The sequence below is a fragment of the Chrysochloris asiatica genome, unplaced genomic scaffold, assembly GCF_000296735.1.
Source record: "Chrysochloris asiatica unplaced genomic scaffold, ChrAsi1.0 scaffold00126, whole genome shotgun sequence".
Taxonomy (NCBI): Eukaryota; Metazoa; Chordata; class Mammalia; order Afrosoricida; family Chrysochloridae; genus Chrysochloris; species Chrysochloris asiatica.
Genome location: NW_006408644.1, coordinates 7197335 through 7215243, shown reverse-complemented (window position 1 = coordinate 7215243; position 17909 = coordinate 7197335). Strand labels below are relative to the sequence as shown.

The 17909-nt window shown below is 41.8% G+C and overlaps 1 protein-coding gene across 1 annotated transcript in view; it reads right to left on the bottom strand.

Moving 5' to 3' along the window:
* Positions 1-1975: 1975 nt before the first annotated feature.
* The window catches only part of SRPX2 (sushi-repeat containing protein, X-linked 2), a 37185-nt gene continuing 21251 nt past the window's right edge, over positions 1976-17909 (bottom strand). Inside the window, exons 3-10 of the mRNA XM_006869092.1 lie at positions 15313-15504; positions 12901-13077; positions 12471-12597; positions 12188-12309; positions 10771-10950; positions 10330-10463; positions 3763-3884; positions 1976-2156 (exon numbers count right to left, since the gene is read on the bottom strand). Coding sequence (XP_006869154.1) covers positions 1976-2156; positions 3763-3884; positions 10330-10463; positions 10771-10950; positions 12188-12309; positions 12471-12597; positions 12901-13077; positions 15313-15504 — 1235 coding nt within the window. The remainder of the gene's footprint in view (positions 2157-3762; positions 3885-10329; positions 10464-10770; positions 10951-12187; positions 12310-12470; positions 12598-12900; positions 13078-15312; positions 15505-17909) is intronic.

Here is a 17909-nt window from a genome sequence, read left to right as displayed (position 1 = left end):
TACGGGGAAGGAATTGTAACCATGGCAATGAAACGATATATGATAGGATGAATGTAAAACTAATGTTCTCCCAAGTAAACAATCACATAATTAATTCACAATAAAACATTTTAAAAAAAGAATGCCTTTTTTGCAAATACTGACACCATCGAATGGGGCTGAAGTTGGAAGCTTTGTTATTATTTGCATGTACTTCCTTTATAAGTACCCTTCAACAGAACTATCACAGTCAACTATGTAGGCTGTACTGAATAACTCTTAGGGGAGGAGTTGTGCCAGTCACACAGACTATGATACCTGTGTGTGGCTTCACTGTGCCCATCCTCAAATTTCCTTCAGAAATGACTCTAAAGGTTTGACTTTGTGCTGCTGTAGCGCCTACCTACTCGGTGCTCATCTTCTAAAAGATAGATATCTGAGTAAGTTAATACATGAGGGTGAATCAGTTTTTCCTCACTAGTTTTACAGAGGTGTACAGTGTGGTTTTGAGGTTTCCTAGATCATGGGGCTGCGGTGCCTCTCTGAGGAAGGGACAGCATTTTTTCCTTTTTGTTACAGAAACTGGACACTTCAGTAAGAAAGGGTCCTTGACCAGGAGCCAGCTGGAAGGGCCAGAAGAGAACATGTTCTGGCCTGATTTTTCTTCCCAAGCTCCCTTCCATTGTAACATTTTCTTAGTTTTCGATGAAGAAGTGGTTAATATAACATTTGTGATCTAATAACCTAGAAGGGGAAATGATAAACAGGTTCACGGTTTGTAGCTATCCTTCACTCCCCATGATAAAAGGAAAATCCAATTACACTTGCTTACTCTCCTGTTTGGAGTCCTGGTGTGGCGCTGTGGGTTAATGCACCAGACTGTGAAGCTATTTGAACTGCAAGGTCAGTGGTTCAAGCTCACCAGAGGCTCCTCAGAAACCCTATACAGGGTCACTGTGGGTTGGAACCGACTCCAAGGCACTTAACAACAATAACTCTCCTGTTTGTCTAGTGTGATGGTGCTGCCCTCTGCTGTCATCTCAGAGTAAAGCCATTAAATCCATTGCCATTGAGTTGATTCCAACTCTGTGACCCTGTCGTTGTTGTTAAGTGCCGTCAAGTTGATTCCGACCCATAGCGACCCTGTATAGGGTTTCCGAGGAGCAGCTGGTGAGCTTGAACCACTGACCTTGCAGTTCAAATGACTTTGCAGTCTGACGCATTAGCCCACAGTGCCATAAGGATAGAGTAAAACTACCCCATATGGTTTCCAAGGCAATAAACTTTATGGTACCAGGTTGCTAGATCCTTTCTCTCACAGAATGATTGGTGGGTTTGAACCACTGACCTTTTAGTTAGCAGCCAAGTGTGACCAGTGTGCCACTTGGGAGATCCGTTTAAAATACAGCTGATTGGTGAACGAATGTTGAATTTATCAAGGCTTCCAACCAGTTCATTCCAGTTCGACCCTCTTGCTGAGAGAGTTTGCCTTTCCACACCAGATATACTGAATCAGAATCTACATTTTAACAAGACCCCCAGGTGATTCATATATATCTTGCTAAAATGTAGATTCTCATTCAGTGTTATCTGGGGTGGAAATGCACACTCTCAGCAACAGGTGGGAGTTTGTCGAACCAGAATGAACCAATTAAAAACCCTGATTTTTTTTGTTAATCATCTGATAGACTTTGGAGAGCAGGCCCAGATTAGGAAAGGAGGACCTTCTACCCCTAACCCAGGGCCAAGGACCTTCCCTCAGTCCTTACCTAGCTTCTTATGTTCCTCCAGTGCTACCTGAAATGGAGATCTGTTTCAAGGAAATTACCACACAATCTTAAAAGGTGCCTGAAAATGTCCCAGGGTTGGTGAACTTCACCCTGCTCAGAGTCCGGTTCCTATAACTGTGGGAAACCATTTCCTCCTTTTTATTAGGCCCCAGTTTCAACCAACTAGCGTATCTTTTCCCTTGATCTCTCCATGCCCTGGCTTAGGTTCACTCGCATACATCCCTTTGTTCCCTGCGTTGGGCCAGCTCCTGATTGCTCAATAAGTAGTCATCAACAAAGGTGAATATTTCCTCAGGAGTGACAGGTTCCATGTAGCGTTCACGGTCTACACCCTGCTTGTCAATCAATACCATGTTGAAGTAGGAGCGGGTCAGGTGCTGAAATTGCCTAGAGAGAGCAGCACAGAGAGGAGTGAGACCTTGTCTGGACATCCAACCCACCAGGTCCTACTATTTTCTGATCCTTCATAATTCAGTTGTTGGACTAATTCCTACTCAGGCCAATTCCTTGCCTTCACCCCCTCTACTACCTAACTCAAACCCTTTTGCTTTTCTCTGCTCAGACCCCTAGTCTTGTTGCCCTTGTGTAAGTAGCTAAGCAGCTCTTCCTTACCCTAGCTGGAGCAGCTTTGTTATTATCTGAATACACTTCCCCTTGGACAGGACTATCCCATAAAGCTCCTTAGGCTATACTGAGCAATTTCTAGGGGAGACTGATATAACTGCAGACTATGATATAACTAGTATTTTCTAAAAAATTGGTGGTGGTGGTTATGTGCCGTGGAGTCGGTTCTGACTTATAGCAACCCTGTACAGGGTTTCCAAGGCTGTAAATCTTTACGGGACCAGAAAGCCTCATCTTTCTCCCCAAAGAACAGCTGGTAGTTTCAAACTTCTGACTGATTCGTAATTATTGTTGTTGTGAAAGGTAAGCAGCCTGATTCGTAATTATTGTTGTTGTGAAAGTGCCGTGGAGTCGGTTCCGACCCATAGCGACCCTGAACAAGGTTTCCAAGGCTGGAAATTTTTTACGGGAGCAGAAAGCCTCATCTTTCTCTCGTGGAGCAGCTGGTAGTTTTGAACTGCTGACCTTGCGGGTCACAGCCACATTCGTAAGAGCTCTTCTTTAGGTTGGTCCTAATTTGCAAAGCCATACATGGCAGCCCTGAGGTGGATCAACATCACCTGGTTAACTCTTCTATCTATAACTGCAACTGTGCAGTCTCCTAGTCTCTCCTTTAACTGGGACTCAGTCTTTCTGAGGTCTCTACTGAGACTTGTTCAGTGCCATCAAGTCGATTCCAACCCATAGCGACCCTGTATAGGGTTTCCAAGGAGCAGGTAGTGACTTTGAACCACCGACGTTGCAGTTCAAAGGCTTTGCAATCTGGCGCATTAACCCACAGCGCCACACCAGGACTCCTCCACTGAGACTAATCCCTAGATTATAGAACAGAGAGCAGTAATGACTTTATTGGCCTTGGATTTATGTGGAGGCATTGGAAGAGTGATAACAGGTAGATAAGGAGAAAAGTCAACTTCCACCACCTGTCGTCACCTATTGTCTCTGCCTGTAGGGGCTAAAGAGTGTGATTCAGGCTTCAGGGCCTAAAAGTACATTTTACTCCTTTGGAGATTGAAGGCAAAGGAAGGAAACAGCGGCAGAAGGGTCAGAGGTTAATCAGAGTCACACTTGAGTCTAAGTGTGTCTCAACCCTGCCAATGCTTTGGAATCACCTGAGGTGCTTTTATAAAAGCACATTCCTGAGGTGGTTAGGGTGGGGCCAGGTAATCTTCATTTTAATTCCTCTCCCCCTCTCCCCATTTGATTCTGATGTCCTGTCAAAGTTAAGACTCTGGTCTCACTTAAGAGTTCAAAAATTAAAGAAATACCCCAGGAGAATAGTGTTTGTTGATTTTCCTACAGTCCTGTCTTTACCAGTCTCCTGTCTGGGATTTCTGCTCACTCCTTCCCTGCAGCTTCCCAGACTGACCTGAGCTCCTCAATGATGTTGGCTGACAGCTGCTGCTCCCGGATTCGCCCCACCTCCTGAGGTGGCTGCCCCACCAGCTCGATGATGGTCACATGACGCAGGTCTAGCCCACAGGTGGATTGCTGGGAGCAGGAGAGAATGTTTTATCAAACAGGTCCTCACACTCCAACCTAAGGCTACTTAACTGATTCCTCCTGGAACCACATAAGGAAGTGGGGGAAAGGGGGCTTCTCCCCTAAAGACCACACTATGCAACCTAAAACCTTTTCCCTCTGTCATTTCGTAAGTACTTGCCACAACAGTGTTTTTTTCATGCTACTGAAGTATACAAAATAATTATACCATGTGCAGTAGAGAAATATAATTGATAAATTGCAGAAACATAATCTGTCATTGCTTAAGCAAAGGTTTCAAATTACAGAGGTTCTTAATAAATGGCTATTCTGATATAATAATAATGACATCACGGTGTGGTACTATAGGATAGGCACTGGACCACAAGGTCAATCTGAACAGCTAGGTCAGCAGTTCAAACCTACCAGTCATTCCTTGGAAACTCTATTGAGGGTTGCTATGAGTCAGAACCTACTCCACCACGGCACTTAACAACAATAATTATACGTAGGATCGAGCCCCAATGGTGCAGTCAGTGGTTAAACACTAGCATGCTAATTGAAAGGTCAAGGTTCAAACCCACCACCTGTACCACAGGAGAAAAATGTGGCAGTCTGTTTCTGTAAAGACTTGGAAACTCTACTGGACATTTCTAGTTTGTCCTATAGGATCACTATGAGTTGGAATCAACTCGATGGCAATGATTTTATTATACGTTGAACATACATACCTGAGAGCACAGTGGCTCCATACGATAAGCACTGGACTGCAAACCACCAGGTCTGTGGTTTGAGCCTGCCAGCCACTCTACAGGAGAAAGATGAAGCTTTCTGCTCCCATGAAGATTAAAATCTTGGAAACCCTATACAGGATCCCTATGAGGCGGATCTGTAGGATAAGCACTAGACTGCTAACCACAAGGTCAAACCCACCAGCCACTCCTTGGAAACCCTACACATGGTTACTATCAGTCGGAACTGACTCAACGCCACTTAACAACAATGTGTAGTACACATCATCTAATTTAATCCTCACAACACCACTAACAAGCTAATTGGTATTATCCTTGTTCTATAGAGGAGGAAATAACTTACCCAAGTTTGCATGACAGTAAGATGATAAACCAAGATTCAAACTGAGGTCTGAGGCTGTCTGCCCTTGTATGCTACTTACCACTAGGCTACATCACCAGGACCTTCTCTCAATCTCCAGAATTTCTTAAAAAATAGTGCCAAGTGCTCGTTTCATTGCCTTTTTCTGCCTCCCTACAATGACAGCACACCTGTGACCCTGCCCTGACTATCTTGCCGTATCTGATAGAGTATACTATTATCCAATTACCTTGACCAATGTTTAAGGAACTTTGGACAATCCCTGTACCCCACCCCTGTTTAATCTTTTGGCTCCTCCTCTAGTACTGACCTCTGGAGTCACTGTCCTCACTGGCTGGTTCATTCTTGTTCTTGCTTATTGTTCAGGCTGAGCTATTGTATTTGTCTGCCCCTTATTGTTATTGTTGTTAAGCGCCTTGGAGTTGGTTCTGACTCATAGTGACCCTGTATAGGGTTTCCAAGGAGGGTTTGAACCACTGACACTGTGGTTCAAACCAACCTTGAGGTCCAGTGCACACCAGGACTCCTTAATGTCCTTGCCCAATGCAAGGCACTTTCATCCCCGCAATCTTTAATCAAATCCAAGTCTGTAGCAGCTTTATGCACATCAGAATGAAATACTGCCAGGTCCTGTGCAATCCTCACAATTGTTTAAGCTTGAGCCCATTGCTGCTGCTACTATGCCAATCCATGTCATTGGGGGTCTTCCTCTTTTCCTCTGACTCTCCACTTTACCAAGCATGATGTCTTTCTCGGGACTGGCCCCTTTTGTTAATAAGTCCGAAGTATGAGAGTAGAATTCTGGTCATCCTGGCTTATAAGAAGCATTCTGGCTGTACTTCTTCCAACACAGATTTGCTTGTTCTTCTAGCAGTCCATCATACTTTTGATATTCCCCTCCAATACCAAATGCATAACTCAATTCTTTATAGTCTTCCTTATTCTTTGTCCAACTGTCACATGCATATGAAGCTATTGAAAATACCATGGCTTGGGTCAGGTGCATCTTAGTCCTGACATCTTTGCTCTTGAAGACTTTAAATAGGTCTTGTGCAACAGATTTGCCTAATGCAACATATTGTTTGATTTCTTGACTGCTGCTTCCATGACTGTTGGTAGTGGATCCAAGCAAAATGAAGTCTTTGACAACTTCAATCTTTTCTCCATTTATCATGATGTTATTTATTGGTCCAGTGGTGAGGATTTGTGTTTTCTTTACATTAAGATGCAACCCATAATGTAGGTTGTGATCTTTGATCTTCATCAGTACGTATTTTAAGTCCTCTTCACTTTCAGGTGTATCATATGCATATTGCAGGTTGTTAACAAGTCTTCTTCCAATCCTGATGCTACATTCAGCTTTACAGAGCATTTGCTCAGCATATAGATTGAATAAGTATCGTGAAATAATACATCCCTGGTGCTCCTTTCCTGATTTTAAACCATTCAGTGCCCCCTTGTTCTTTTTCAATGATTGCCTCTTCATCTTTGTACAGGTTTCTTATAATTGTGTTCTGGAGTACAATTAAGTGTTCTGGAATACTCATTCTCCTAAGCATTGTCCATAACTGACAGACAAATGGTGGACATATCGTTTTAGCAGTACCAATAAGTGCCTGGGGGTACCCGACTCCACCAGTAAGCCCTAAGATACTTTCTTGCTTTGTACCATCTTGCACTGGTTTTCTGTTACTGCTACTGCTACTGCTGTTTCTCTGCCGCTGCTTCTCGCTGTATGCACAGTCTCTGGTGTTACAACTCTTCTCAATTCCTTCTGAGCCCTCACCAGAATTGCTTTTAATATCCATGATTCCACCAATAGTCTCAGAGTAATCTATATTTTTGCTATTAAGCACCTTAAAACTCGTCAAGCCTCTATGTATTACCTGATTCCAAAACCACTTCCACATTTTAGGTATCTATCTGTTAGGACCTCACTTGTGGTACCAAATTCTGTCTTTGTTATCAAGTGCTGCAGTAACAGAAATACTTAAAGCTGATAGTTTTAACTAACAGACATTTATTCTCTCACAGTGTAGGAGGCTAAAGTCCAAACTCAGGCTGCCAGTTCTAGGGAGGGCTTTCTCTCTGTTGGCTCTGGAAGAAGGTCCTTGTCTCCTTTCAACATCTGTGGACATGACCTTCCTTGGAGATTTACATGTGTCTTGGCATCAATCTGTCTCTGGGTCTAGGAGGTTCTCGGTGCAGGGACCCTGGGTTCAAAGGATGTACTCTATTCCTGGCTCCTCTTTCTTTGTGATAGTATGTCCCTGTTTCTCTGTAGGCTTCTCTTTCCTTTTAAATCTTGGAAAATAAAGGTGATGCAGTCCACATACCAAAGAAATTCCCCTTACATTGGATCAGGACTATAACCTGTGTAAGGGTGTTGCATCCCACCCAATCCCTTTACTGATTGGATGATCATGTCATGGAGGGTGATAACATCAATACATAACTGTCAGACCTCTGAGAACCATGATCCAGCAAAGTTGACACATACTTTAGGACAGGGGTAGGAAACCTTTTTTCTACCAAAATTTATAACATAATTAGTAGGCCATACAAAATTATCCGATTAAAAATTAGCCTGCAATATTTGGTCAAACATTTAATTAACTCACCCTTAATGTGATGGCTTGAACTGTGGTTGCCTTGGCAGGGCAATACTAAATGATTTCAAGGGCCTTACATGGCTTGTAGGCCAGACGTTTCCCACTCCTGCTTTGTTGTTTTGTTAAGTGCCATTGAGTCAGTTCCAACTCTTAGTGATCCTGTACTGGGTTTCCAAGAATTGGTTGGTGAGTTTGAACTGCCAATTCTGCAGTTCAACCTGACATTGTGGTCGAGAACTTATCCTGCAGTGCCTTACCAGTACTCCACCCTTGCTTTGGTGGAGTTATGTACTGTGGAGTCGGTTCTGACTCATAGCAACCCTGATAGGGTTTCTGATGTTATAAATCTTTACAGGAGCAGAAAGCCTCATCTTTCTCTTGTGAACCAGCGGGTAGTTTTGAACTGCTGACCTCGAGGTTAGCAGCCCAACTCGTACCACTACATTACCAGAGTTCCTTTGTTGTTAGGTGCCATTGATTCAGTACTGATTCATAGCGACCCTATGTACAACAGAATGAAACACTGCCCGGTCCTGGGATAACCTCACAATTGTTGCCACACTTGAGTCCATTGATGCCGCTATTTTGTCAATCCATCTCGCTGGGGGTCTTTTTCCAGTGACTGGTCCCTCCTGACAATATGTCCGAAGTATGAGAGATGAAGTTTGTCAATCCTGGCTGCCAAAGAACACTCTGGCTTCACTTCTTCCAACACAGATCTGTTGGTTCTTTTGACAGCCCATGGCACTTTCAATATTCTCCTCCAACACCACAACTCAAAAACATCAATTCTTCTATGGTCTTCCTTATTCATTGTCCAGCTTTCACATGCATATGAGGTTATTGAAAATACCATGGCTTGGGTCAGGCACACCTTAGTCCTCAAGCTGACATCTTTGCTCTTCAACACTTTAAAACGGTCTTGTGAAGCAGATTTGCCTAATGCAATACATCGTCTGATTTCTTGCTGCTGCTTCTGTGAGTGTTGATAGTTGATCCAAGAAGAATGAAGTCCTTGACAACTTCAGTCTTTTCTCTGTTGATAAGAATGTTGTTTATTGGTCCAGTGGTGAGGATTTTTGCTTTCTTTTCATTGAGATGCAATCCATACTGAAGGCTATGGTCTTTGATCTTCATCAGTAAATATTTTAAGTCATCTTCACTTTCAGCAAGCAAGGTTGTATCATCTACATATCGCAGGTTGTTAATGAGTCTTCCTCTAATCCTTATGTCACATTTTTCTTCACCATAACCCAGCTTCTCGGATTATTTGCTCAGCATACAGGTTGAATAAGGTGAAATAATACAACCCTATCGCACACCTTTCTTAATTTTATACCATTCGGTGTTCCCATGTCCTGTTCGAACAACTGCCTCTTGGTCCATGCACAGATTCCTCATGAGCACAATTAAGTGTTTAGGAATACTCATACTTTGCAATGTTATCCATAGCTTGTCATGATCCACACAATTGAAAGCCTTTGCATAGTCAATAAAGCACAGGTAAGCATCTTTCTGGTATTCTCTGCTTTCAGCCAAAAGTTCCTTTAGGGAGTCATAATTCAATCCATGGCATCTAGCTATCTAGCCCCTTACAGTTCCCTAGAGCTAGCCTTGTCAGCACAGTTCTCTTCACCATCCTAGTCTGGTTTTATAAGTCCCAATAATCATGCTTTTTGCTGCCGTATCTATCTCTCTCTCCTCCATAAGTGGCTTTGGCTGGATATCTAGTTGTTATTTTGTGCTGTTGAGTTGATTCTGACTCATATCAACCATATATGACAGAGTAGAGCTACTCCAAAGGGTTTCCCAGGCAAATCATTAGGTCTTTTCTCCTGTGGAGTTGCTAGTGAGTTAGAATCACTGACCTTTCAATTAACAACCATTGCACCACTAGGGCTTCTTAGGTATGTTGTTGTTGTTGTTAAGTGCCATTGAGTCAATTCTGGCCCATAGCAACCCTGTATAGGGTTTCCAAGGAACAGCTGGTGAGGTTGAACCACTGACCTTGCAGTTCAAATGGCTTTGCAGTCTGGTGCATTAACCCATGGTGCCACACCAGGACTCCTCTTAGGTATGTAGTAGTGTGTTAAAAAAATCTCAAGTAACTACTTCATTCTGCTTTAAGATATCACAACATTTTTCTCTTCTGATCCTGGTGCCACTTATTAGCTCTAGGTGCTGCCATTTACTAAATAGTGACCTTGGGAAAATCACTTAACTTCTCTATGTGTGACTTTCCTCATCTATAAAATGGGGATAAAAGCATCCTATTCATAAAGGGTATTATGAGGGTTATATAAATTAATGTGTCTAAAGCACATAGATCAGCACATGGTACTTACATAGCACTCACCGTGTATTTGTTAATACTATTATTCCTTGAAAACATGAACATAGTTCATTTTCAACATTTATATTTGATCATACCTGTCTCACAATTCTATCCAGATTATTTGGCCCTATTCCCTTTCCATACTTCACCCAACCCCCTGTAAGTCACATTTACTACTCCAGTGTCCTCATTGCCTTTTCAGTAAAAACATACCAGCCTTTAAAATGTGCTAAATGTGTCTTCAATAAAATTGATCAAATGATATCCACAAAAAGGTTGAGAAAACAGTTTGTGGGACAGAGAGAAATTAATCTGGAAAAGGTATGGGGTTAATGGGATGGGATTGGAGGGGCGTGTAAGGGAGCTAAGCCCTTGTTAGGGAAGTGGATCTTACCTGTAGCATAGAGATCTGCATTTTATAATATCGGTTGGAAGAATCAGGAGCTGAGATAATGAGGAGTCGCCGTTTCTCAAAGAATTGATCCAGAAGGCCAGCCGCTGAGTTAACATTAACATTAATCTTCATAGCTGGGGCAGAAGCAGATGGACAGTCATCCAAGCATGGGTAATGACATATTGATGAGAACTTTTAGGTTAACTCTGATAGTTTCTCCCTTCCATTAGGGGAAATTTCAAAAGAACACCTGGTGATTTTAAAACTTCTTCTTGGGGTAAGAGTATTCTATGGTGCAGCGTTGTTCCTTAAAATAAAACACATTTCAGAACTTCCCATTCCCACATCATCCACATTGCTATTGAATCCGTGTAACATAAGGAAATCCTCTAAAGTACCACAATCAATATACTCATTCTTCCCATTCCCTGATTTACTCACGAATACAGATGGGTGGTGATCCTGACCACTGACGGCTGGACTGGCAGACCCGGGAGGGGGTCCCTTGGCGCTCATAACCACCATCACAGTAGTATTCACAGGTGGCACCATAGTTATCCCCTGCTGAAGTGCAGGAGAGGTAGCCATGCTGTGGTGGTTTCAGAGTTGGGCAGCGTCTCACTAATAGGGAGGAACTTAAGTTAGAGGTTAGTGTGTCTCTATTTGGAAGGAAAGGCTAAGAGAGTGCCCATGCTAGGCTTTATATACCAAAGGACCTACAATGATCAGAATGAATGGCTTCTCTTGGTTTCCAATGATCAGGGCTGGAGTTAGACTTTTCTTAAGGAATTAAATCTTTCAGACAAAGGTGTTTATAAAGTCTGTAAACACAGGTAAGTACACATAATACTGTCAAAGGAACTTATCAGTCTTTAAAAAACAAAAATGTTGTCATCTATTTCCAGACTTTATGGACTCCCTGTATAAAAATGTTCACCTTACATAATTACTTACAGTATCAAAATTAAATCAGAAACAGCTTAAATGTCCAACAGTGAGACAAGAGTTAAGCAAATTCTGATATATCCTTACAGCAGACTATTTTGCTGCCCTTGAGTATTTATGAAGAATTTTTTAAGAATATGGGAACATTACTTGTGTCATAAGGAAAATTGAAAATCAAGGCATGATGATGTAGGATCAGCACTGGACTGCTTGCCACAAGGCCGGTGGTCCAAAATTACTGCTCCTCAGAATCCCTATACAGGGTCTCTATGAGTTGGAACTGACTCAACACCATTTAACAACAACAAGATAGTATATACAGTATATACGTCCACCTGTTTGGTGGACTTGTAAGCATATATAGTAAGCATAGAAAAAAACACTACAAGGACAATACTAAACGGTTAATAGAAATTGGTTATGGATGGTGGGGTGCAAATTTGTTTCCTTTACATATTTCATAATTTTCCAGATTTTCAGCAAGGAGCATGGATTATTTTTATAATGAGATAAGCAAAACTGAACAATTCACCAAACAAAAAGAATCAGGCAGCCAACACCACCATTGTCAACAGAGATGAAAGACATAATGAAGGCTGACTAGATTTGAAAATTAGAAAGTCAAGAAATGAAATGGATGCAGAAGATCTTTGTGATTTTTGTCTAGATTAAGGAGAATGAGAAAGTCTTGTTGGAAAGTCAAGATTTCTGAAATGTGTGTATGCACATGTGTTGTAGAAGTGAATATGCACATGAGAATAAGCCTGTTTGGTGGGATTATTTGTTCTCACCCACTATAAATGAGGCATGGCTGTTGTTAGGCATGGAGAGGAGAAGGTTGTGATGGGCATCTAGGAAGTCATGGTAGACTGAGCAGGAATAATGAATAATGTGGAAATGGAAGAACTCTGACCTTGGACTTTCACAATGAACTTGCAGCTGGCTCGATTGTAGGCTCTGTCATAGGCAGTGTAACGAATCACATGCTCTCCTTCAGGAAAATGAGAGCCAGGCTCAGGGCCCCGAAGTGTCACCCTGCATGGGATAGGTTTAAAGAGCTGCTGAGGAAAGATTATTTGAATTAAGGTCTGGGATACACCATCATTGTGGCCTAATCATGTGCAGCTCAGTGTGGGCAGCATGAGAAATTGTAGAAGTTGGTGGTAGGAATAGGGGCATCTGTTACTTGAACTCACCTGGTGATCGTACCATCAGCAGAATCTTTTACCAATGGTGGGTCCCAGTATACTCGAGCAGTCAACTTCTCTGGCTCTGCCATCTTCTCACGTGAATGGGGACAACGGATCTTGGGGGGATCTATGTCTGCCAAGGCCAGAAATCAACTGTTGACTCATGGGCTCCCCTACCTTATCTCAAGGGGACCCATGGAAGCAATACCACAACACTGGGTAGGTAAAAGGTGTACTTTCAGTTCAAGGTGTCCAAAGAAACTGGGGACGGAGGTCTAGTTGAAGGGGAGCTGAGTCCTTTGTTAAGCATATACCCAGCACATCACTCTCATAGAGAACAGGATTGACTTCTATAGTAAGAATTTTATATCCTTTGTAGATATCCACATCAGGAGAGATTTTTGCAGCAGGAAAACTGGGAGGGACCAGCAATTACCTACACATACAGGCTCGCCTCCACTCCATTGCCCATCTTCCATGCAGATGCGGCTGCGGTCACCTTCCAGGTGGTAGCCACTGGAACAGCTGTAGTCACAGCGGGAGTCAAGAAGCACCCCATTTGTGCACGTGTAGGTGCCACTAGTGATGAATGGCAATGTGTGGCATCTCATCTCTAAGAGAGAACCAAGTGGCAAGCTCAGTGAACTGGGAGGCTATCTAGAGGTGATTCAGGGTATCTAACGCAAGGAGAACCATATCAGAGACAGCCAAAGATACAGAAACCTTATATTTTTATGCTTAATTGCCTTGTTTTTTTCTAACTACTTTTTAATTTTCATATAAAAAGTATAATACTGCTCTTCAGGGTCTCAGAGAAGTAAATCACTTGTCCAAGTTCATGGACTTTGGAAGCAAGACTTGGGTTTATATCCAATTTCACCTTATTATCTGTGGCTTTAAGTCTCAATGTTTTTATCTGTACAATGTGACTACCTGATTGGATGGTTGTGCAGTTGTGCAGATTAAAAGAGATAAAGCAGATATAAGCTTCTGGGTTCATTTAGGGTTTCAAGCATCTGTTCATGTTCTTGTCTTCTTCCACAAACGTTAGATCCCCTTGAACAAATTCAAAGCTCCTTTTTGAATATAATTTTGAGGACACCACTGACACTGCCCAGCACTTACATGCAGAAGAAAGCTGGCCCTCTCTCCAAGTGAGAATACAAGTCAGACCAGTGTCTGAAGGGTCAGATTTGGTAGCATTTTATAAAAGAACCATCCATGTGCTTTAGATACTACATGTGCCACAAGCAGAAAGTGCTACCATGAATTGACTGTGAGCCTGTGCGTACCAAAGTCTTGTTTGAAATACTTGATACACGAGAGAAGTAGGTAAGCCACACATTCCCTCTAAGTTGTCTAAGTTCTACCCTTGCATAAGCTCAATTGTTGGAGCTTTGAATAAAGACACTATATTAACTATGTTCAGTTTTCTTATTGGCAAACCAGACTTGAAGATTACTGTGTATTAAGTTTTTCTATATCTCATGGATAAAGACCCATGAAAAAATGGCCTCCTTGAAATCAGGGCCAAGAAAAAGGCTTGTGTCTTCAGATGAATTTGTTTTCTTAGTATTATATGAAAATTGAGACTGAAAGATCCAACATGTTCACCCATTTGTCTTCTATGAGGAAAGTCAAAAACTAGATTCAGTGCTCAAATGTAAGAATTAACTCATTCTATCTAACCCACTGCCATCAATTCTGACTTATAGTGCCCCTATGGGTTAATGCGATGGACTGCAAAGTTGGTTTGAAATGCAAGGTCAGTGGTTCAAACTCACCAGCTGCTCCTCAGAAACCCCATGCAGGGTTGCTATGGGTCAGAACCGACTCTATGGCACTTACCAACAACAACATAAGACAGAGTAGAACTGTCCCATAGGGTTCAGAGGCTGTAAATCTTTATGGAAGCAGACTGCCTCATCTTTCTCCCATGGCGTGACTGGTAAGTTTGAACTACATTGCACCACTAGGGCTTCTCAGGCAATCTTTTAATTGGTTTGATGTTCATTTTAATCTGTAGCCTTATATTATTTTAATTTCATAAGGGTAATTCAAATTCACTTTGGAAATGATAGGGCCCAAGTCCTAGAACAAAGATACTGCAATCACCTAGAAGGATGTGGTGACTTCCTTCTTTCTGTCTATCAAGCTTCTCCTACCCTCCACTGCATCTTTTCTGATCAATCTCATTTCTGAATGCCAGTATTTCCTCTGTTCATAGGCACATAATGATATTTCATTAGTCTATAATCAGCTTTGGGGTAATTTAGAAATTTAGTAAGCTCCTGAAGTGACCAGTACAGGGCCCTACACATAGGTGTCCTAACAGACAAAGCTCAGCCACTGAAAGGCTGAAGAGCTTAAATAAGAAGGATTTCAGAGCTGAAGAGGGGCCCAATTTAGAATGTGTGTATATTAGCATTCTCACATTCTAATATTGGGGTTCCTCTCACTGATTTTCACAAGAAAATGAGGAAGAAGGCCTTCTAAGGATACAGGCCAGGAAGTACAGCAGTTTACTCTAAGTGGGAAGGAGCCTGGGACCACCAGTAGAAGGTCCATGTCTACATTAGGATGATGGCCCAAACCTTAGCTCCCTACATGCTATCCTGGGCTCCTTGAGTCAGAAGAGCTAGCTGCTATTCAAATTTCCATACTGTTTGTGCAGAGACCATAGAGAGAAAATGAACTAGAATGTCAGCATGAGGAAAGGTCCTTTTGGGGAACCATGAAAAATTCTCAGTTTCTACGTGAGAGAAGGGCATATAGTAACATCTTCAGGTGGCTGACTGACTAGCTTCTTTCACATATATCTGTCAACATGTGCACACATACAACTTACGCCTGCAGTATCCAGTTCCAGACCACCGGCGGCTTGGGAGGCATTGTACTGACCTCCGTCCAATCAATCGAAAACCTCGGTCACAAGCGAGTTCACAACGAGTGCCCAGGCTGCTGTGATAATTTCCTCCCCTTGGTGAGTAGCATGCCACTTCTCCATCCTGGATATTTAATGTATAACACCATCGGGGGACTATGACAACAGAAGAAACATAAACTAGGGATATAATAATCAAGACAGTATGTTATTGGTGACCCAAGAGACACATAGAACAATGGAACAGAATGGAGAGAGTAGTAATAGGTCCACACAAGCATGCCCAACTGATTTTTCACAAAGGTGCCAAAGCAGTTAAATGGAGAAAATAAAGTCTTTTCAACTTGTGGTGCTGGAGCAATTGTACACTCAGAGGGAAAAAAAAAAACAAAAAAAAACCCTCTGACAAAGAACTTGAAGTTGTCTATAACTTTCTTCCAGTTGGTTCCAACTCATAGTGACCCTGTATAGAGTTTCCAAGGAGCACCTGGTGGGTTTGAACCATGGACCTTGCAGTTAAAAGTCCAGCATCACACCAGGACTTTGACAAAGGACTACTATGTAGAATATATAAAGAACTCTCAAAACTCAACAGTAAAATAAACAACCAACCTAATTAGAACTTGAACAAAAGATATGAACAGATAGTGTTCTAAACAGGATATAGTGTAGTCAATAAAGCACATGAAAAGATATTTAGCATCATTAGTCATTAGAGAAATGCAAATTAAAATTACAATAAAGTATCATTATACACATATTACTTATGTCTAAACTAAAAACAACAACAATTGGCAATGCCAATTGCTCGTAACAATGTTAAGAAACTGGAACTCTCATATAACATTGATGGTGAGAATGCAGAATAACAGCCACTTGGGATAATATTTTGATAGTTCTTTAAAAAGGTAAACATACACGTACCATACAGTTCTGCAATTATACCTGTAGGTATTTGCTGGGGACAGCATATGCAGACCCTGGGTTGATCAGTGACCTTGTGACATGGACGAAAATCCAACCCCGTGGCCCTCCTCAGGACTGCGAGCCATGGACCCTGAGGGCCAAGGAAGTGACCTCCTGATGTCCCGCATTCATTGTTTTTTGTGAACTCACTGGTTGGCTACCTCTGTATAATTTTCTTTGGTCCTAATATTGTTCATTATATGCTTCTAACTCCAGTAATTGTAGCTTCGGAGAAAATGGTTTCTTTTACAATGCCTCTCTTAATGCCTCCACTGTGTTGGCAGTACGTGGAGTCCTGGGAACAAATCTTTCTGAGGAACAAGCGATAGCCACCTGGGATGAATGTCAGAACTGCTCCTTATTTGATTATTCAGTTATGTTTGATATCCATGAACAATAATGGGTTTGAAACCCCTTTTTAGAGCCGAGGCAGTAAAAGTTTCCTCAGATAACTCAGAAAGGCCAGGAACAGGTATATTGGGAATATGAGAAAAGGTTTTTAGAGAAAAACTACCCAAGGTTTGTAAATAAAATGGAATGGTAAATTCTGGATATGTTGGATTAGAGGATAATAGTGGCAGCCCCATTAAACCACCTCTGAATATAATCAGTTTAACCCAGATGCTCTCCTTCCTCCTGAAAGTATATAGGAATGTGATAATTAAGAACAATGTAGCATTTTAGATATAGATAAATGAAGCCCGGTGCCTGAGATCTTGCTCACAAACAAAAGTTTGCAAAGTGTACAGAGACAGCTTGGCTCCTTTCAGGAACCTTGCTTTATGTTAAGTATCCTTGAGAAACTGCACTTCGCTGCTCTAGATCATTTAAGCCTAAAAGCTAATATATAACAGCTTGATTGAACCTTTTTTCTGTAAAAATAAAAATGTTAAATTGTTAAGAAAAACTATGAAAATATCTTAAAAGTTGTTCCTGTGAATCATTATGTCCTGTTTTGAATGATTAATCACATTTCAGTTCTGTATCCTGTCTTATCTAAAGAATCACATCCTCCCTTTGTGAATTACATCCTTCCTTTGTAACAAATCCCTCCCTAAAAAAGATAGTAAAAGATTGAAGTAGAGTGAGTTCTGTGGTGCAATGCTAGGCAAGATGTTTGCAGATCTGCCTACCTGCCAGCTTGCATCATATCTGTGTGCCTGTCTTTTTTGTATATATTTCATCTCTCTCTTTCTCTATCCCTTTCGCCGCCAGATCTCCCTTCTTCGTGACACCCACACTTCCTTGTCGAGGCTGGACCCCGACATAGGACCTCGACAGGTATTTACTATTGTTGTTGTTGTTAAGTGCCATCGTGTCAGTGCTGACTCATAGAGATCATGTATAGGGCTTCCAAGGAGTGGCTGTGGGCTTGAACCACTAACCATGTGGTTAGTAGTTCAGTGCTTATCCTACAGCACCACACCAGGACTCCAGGTGTTTAGTCAAGAGAAACGAAAACCTGAGTTCACATAAAAGCTTATATACAAATGATTAAAATAGCTCTGTTTGTAATTGCTAAAACCTGGAAACAACTCAAATGTCCTTCTTTGAGTGAACGGTTAAACAAACTGTGGGTTATCCATACAAAAGAT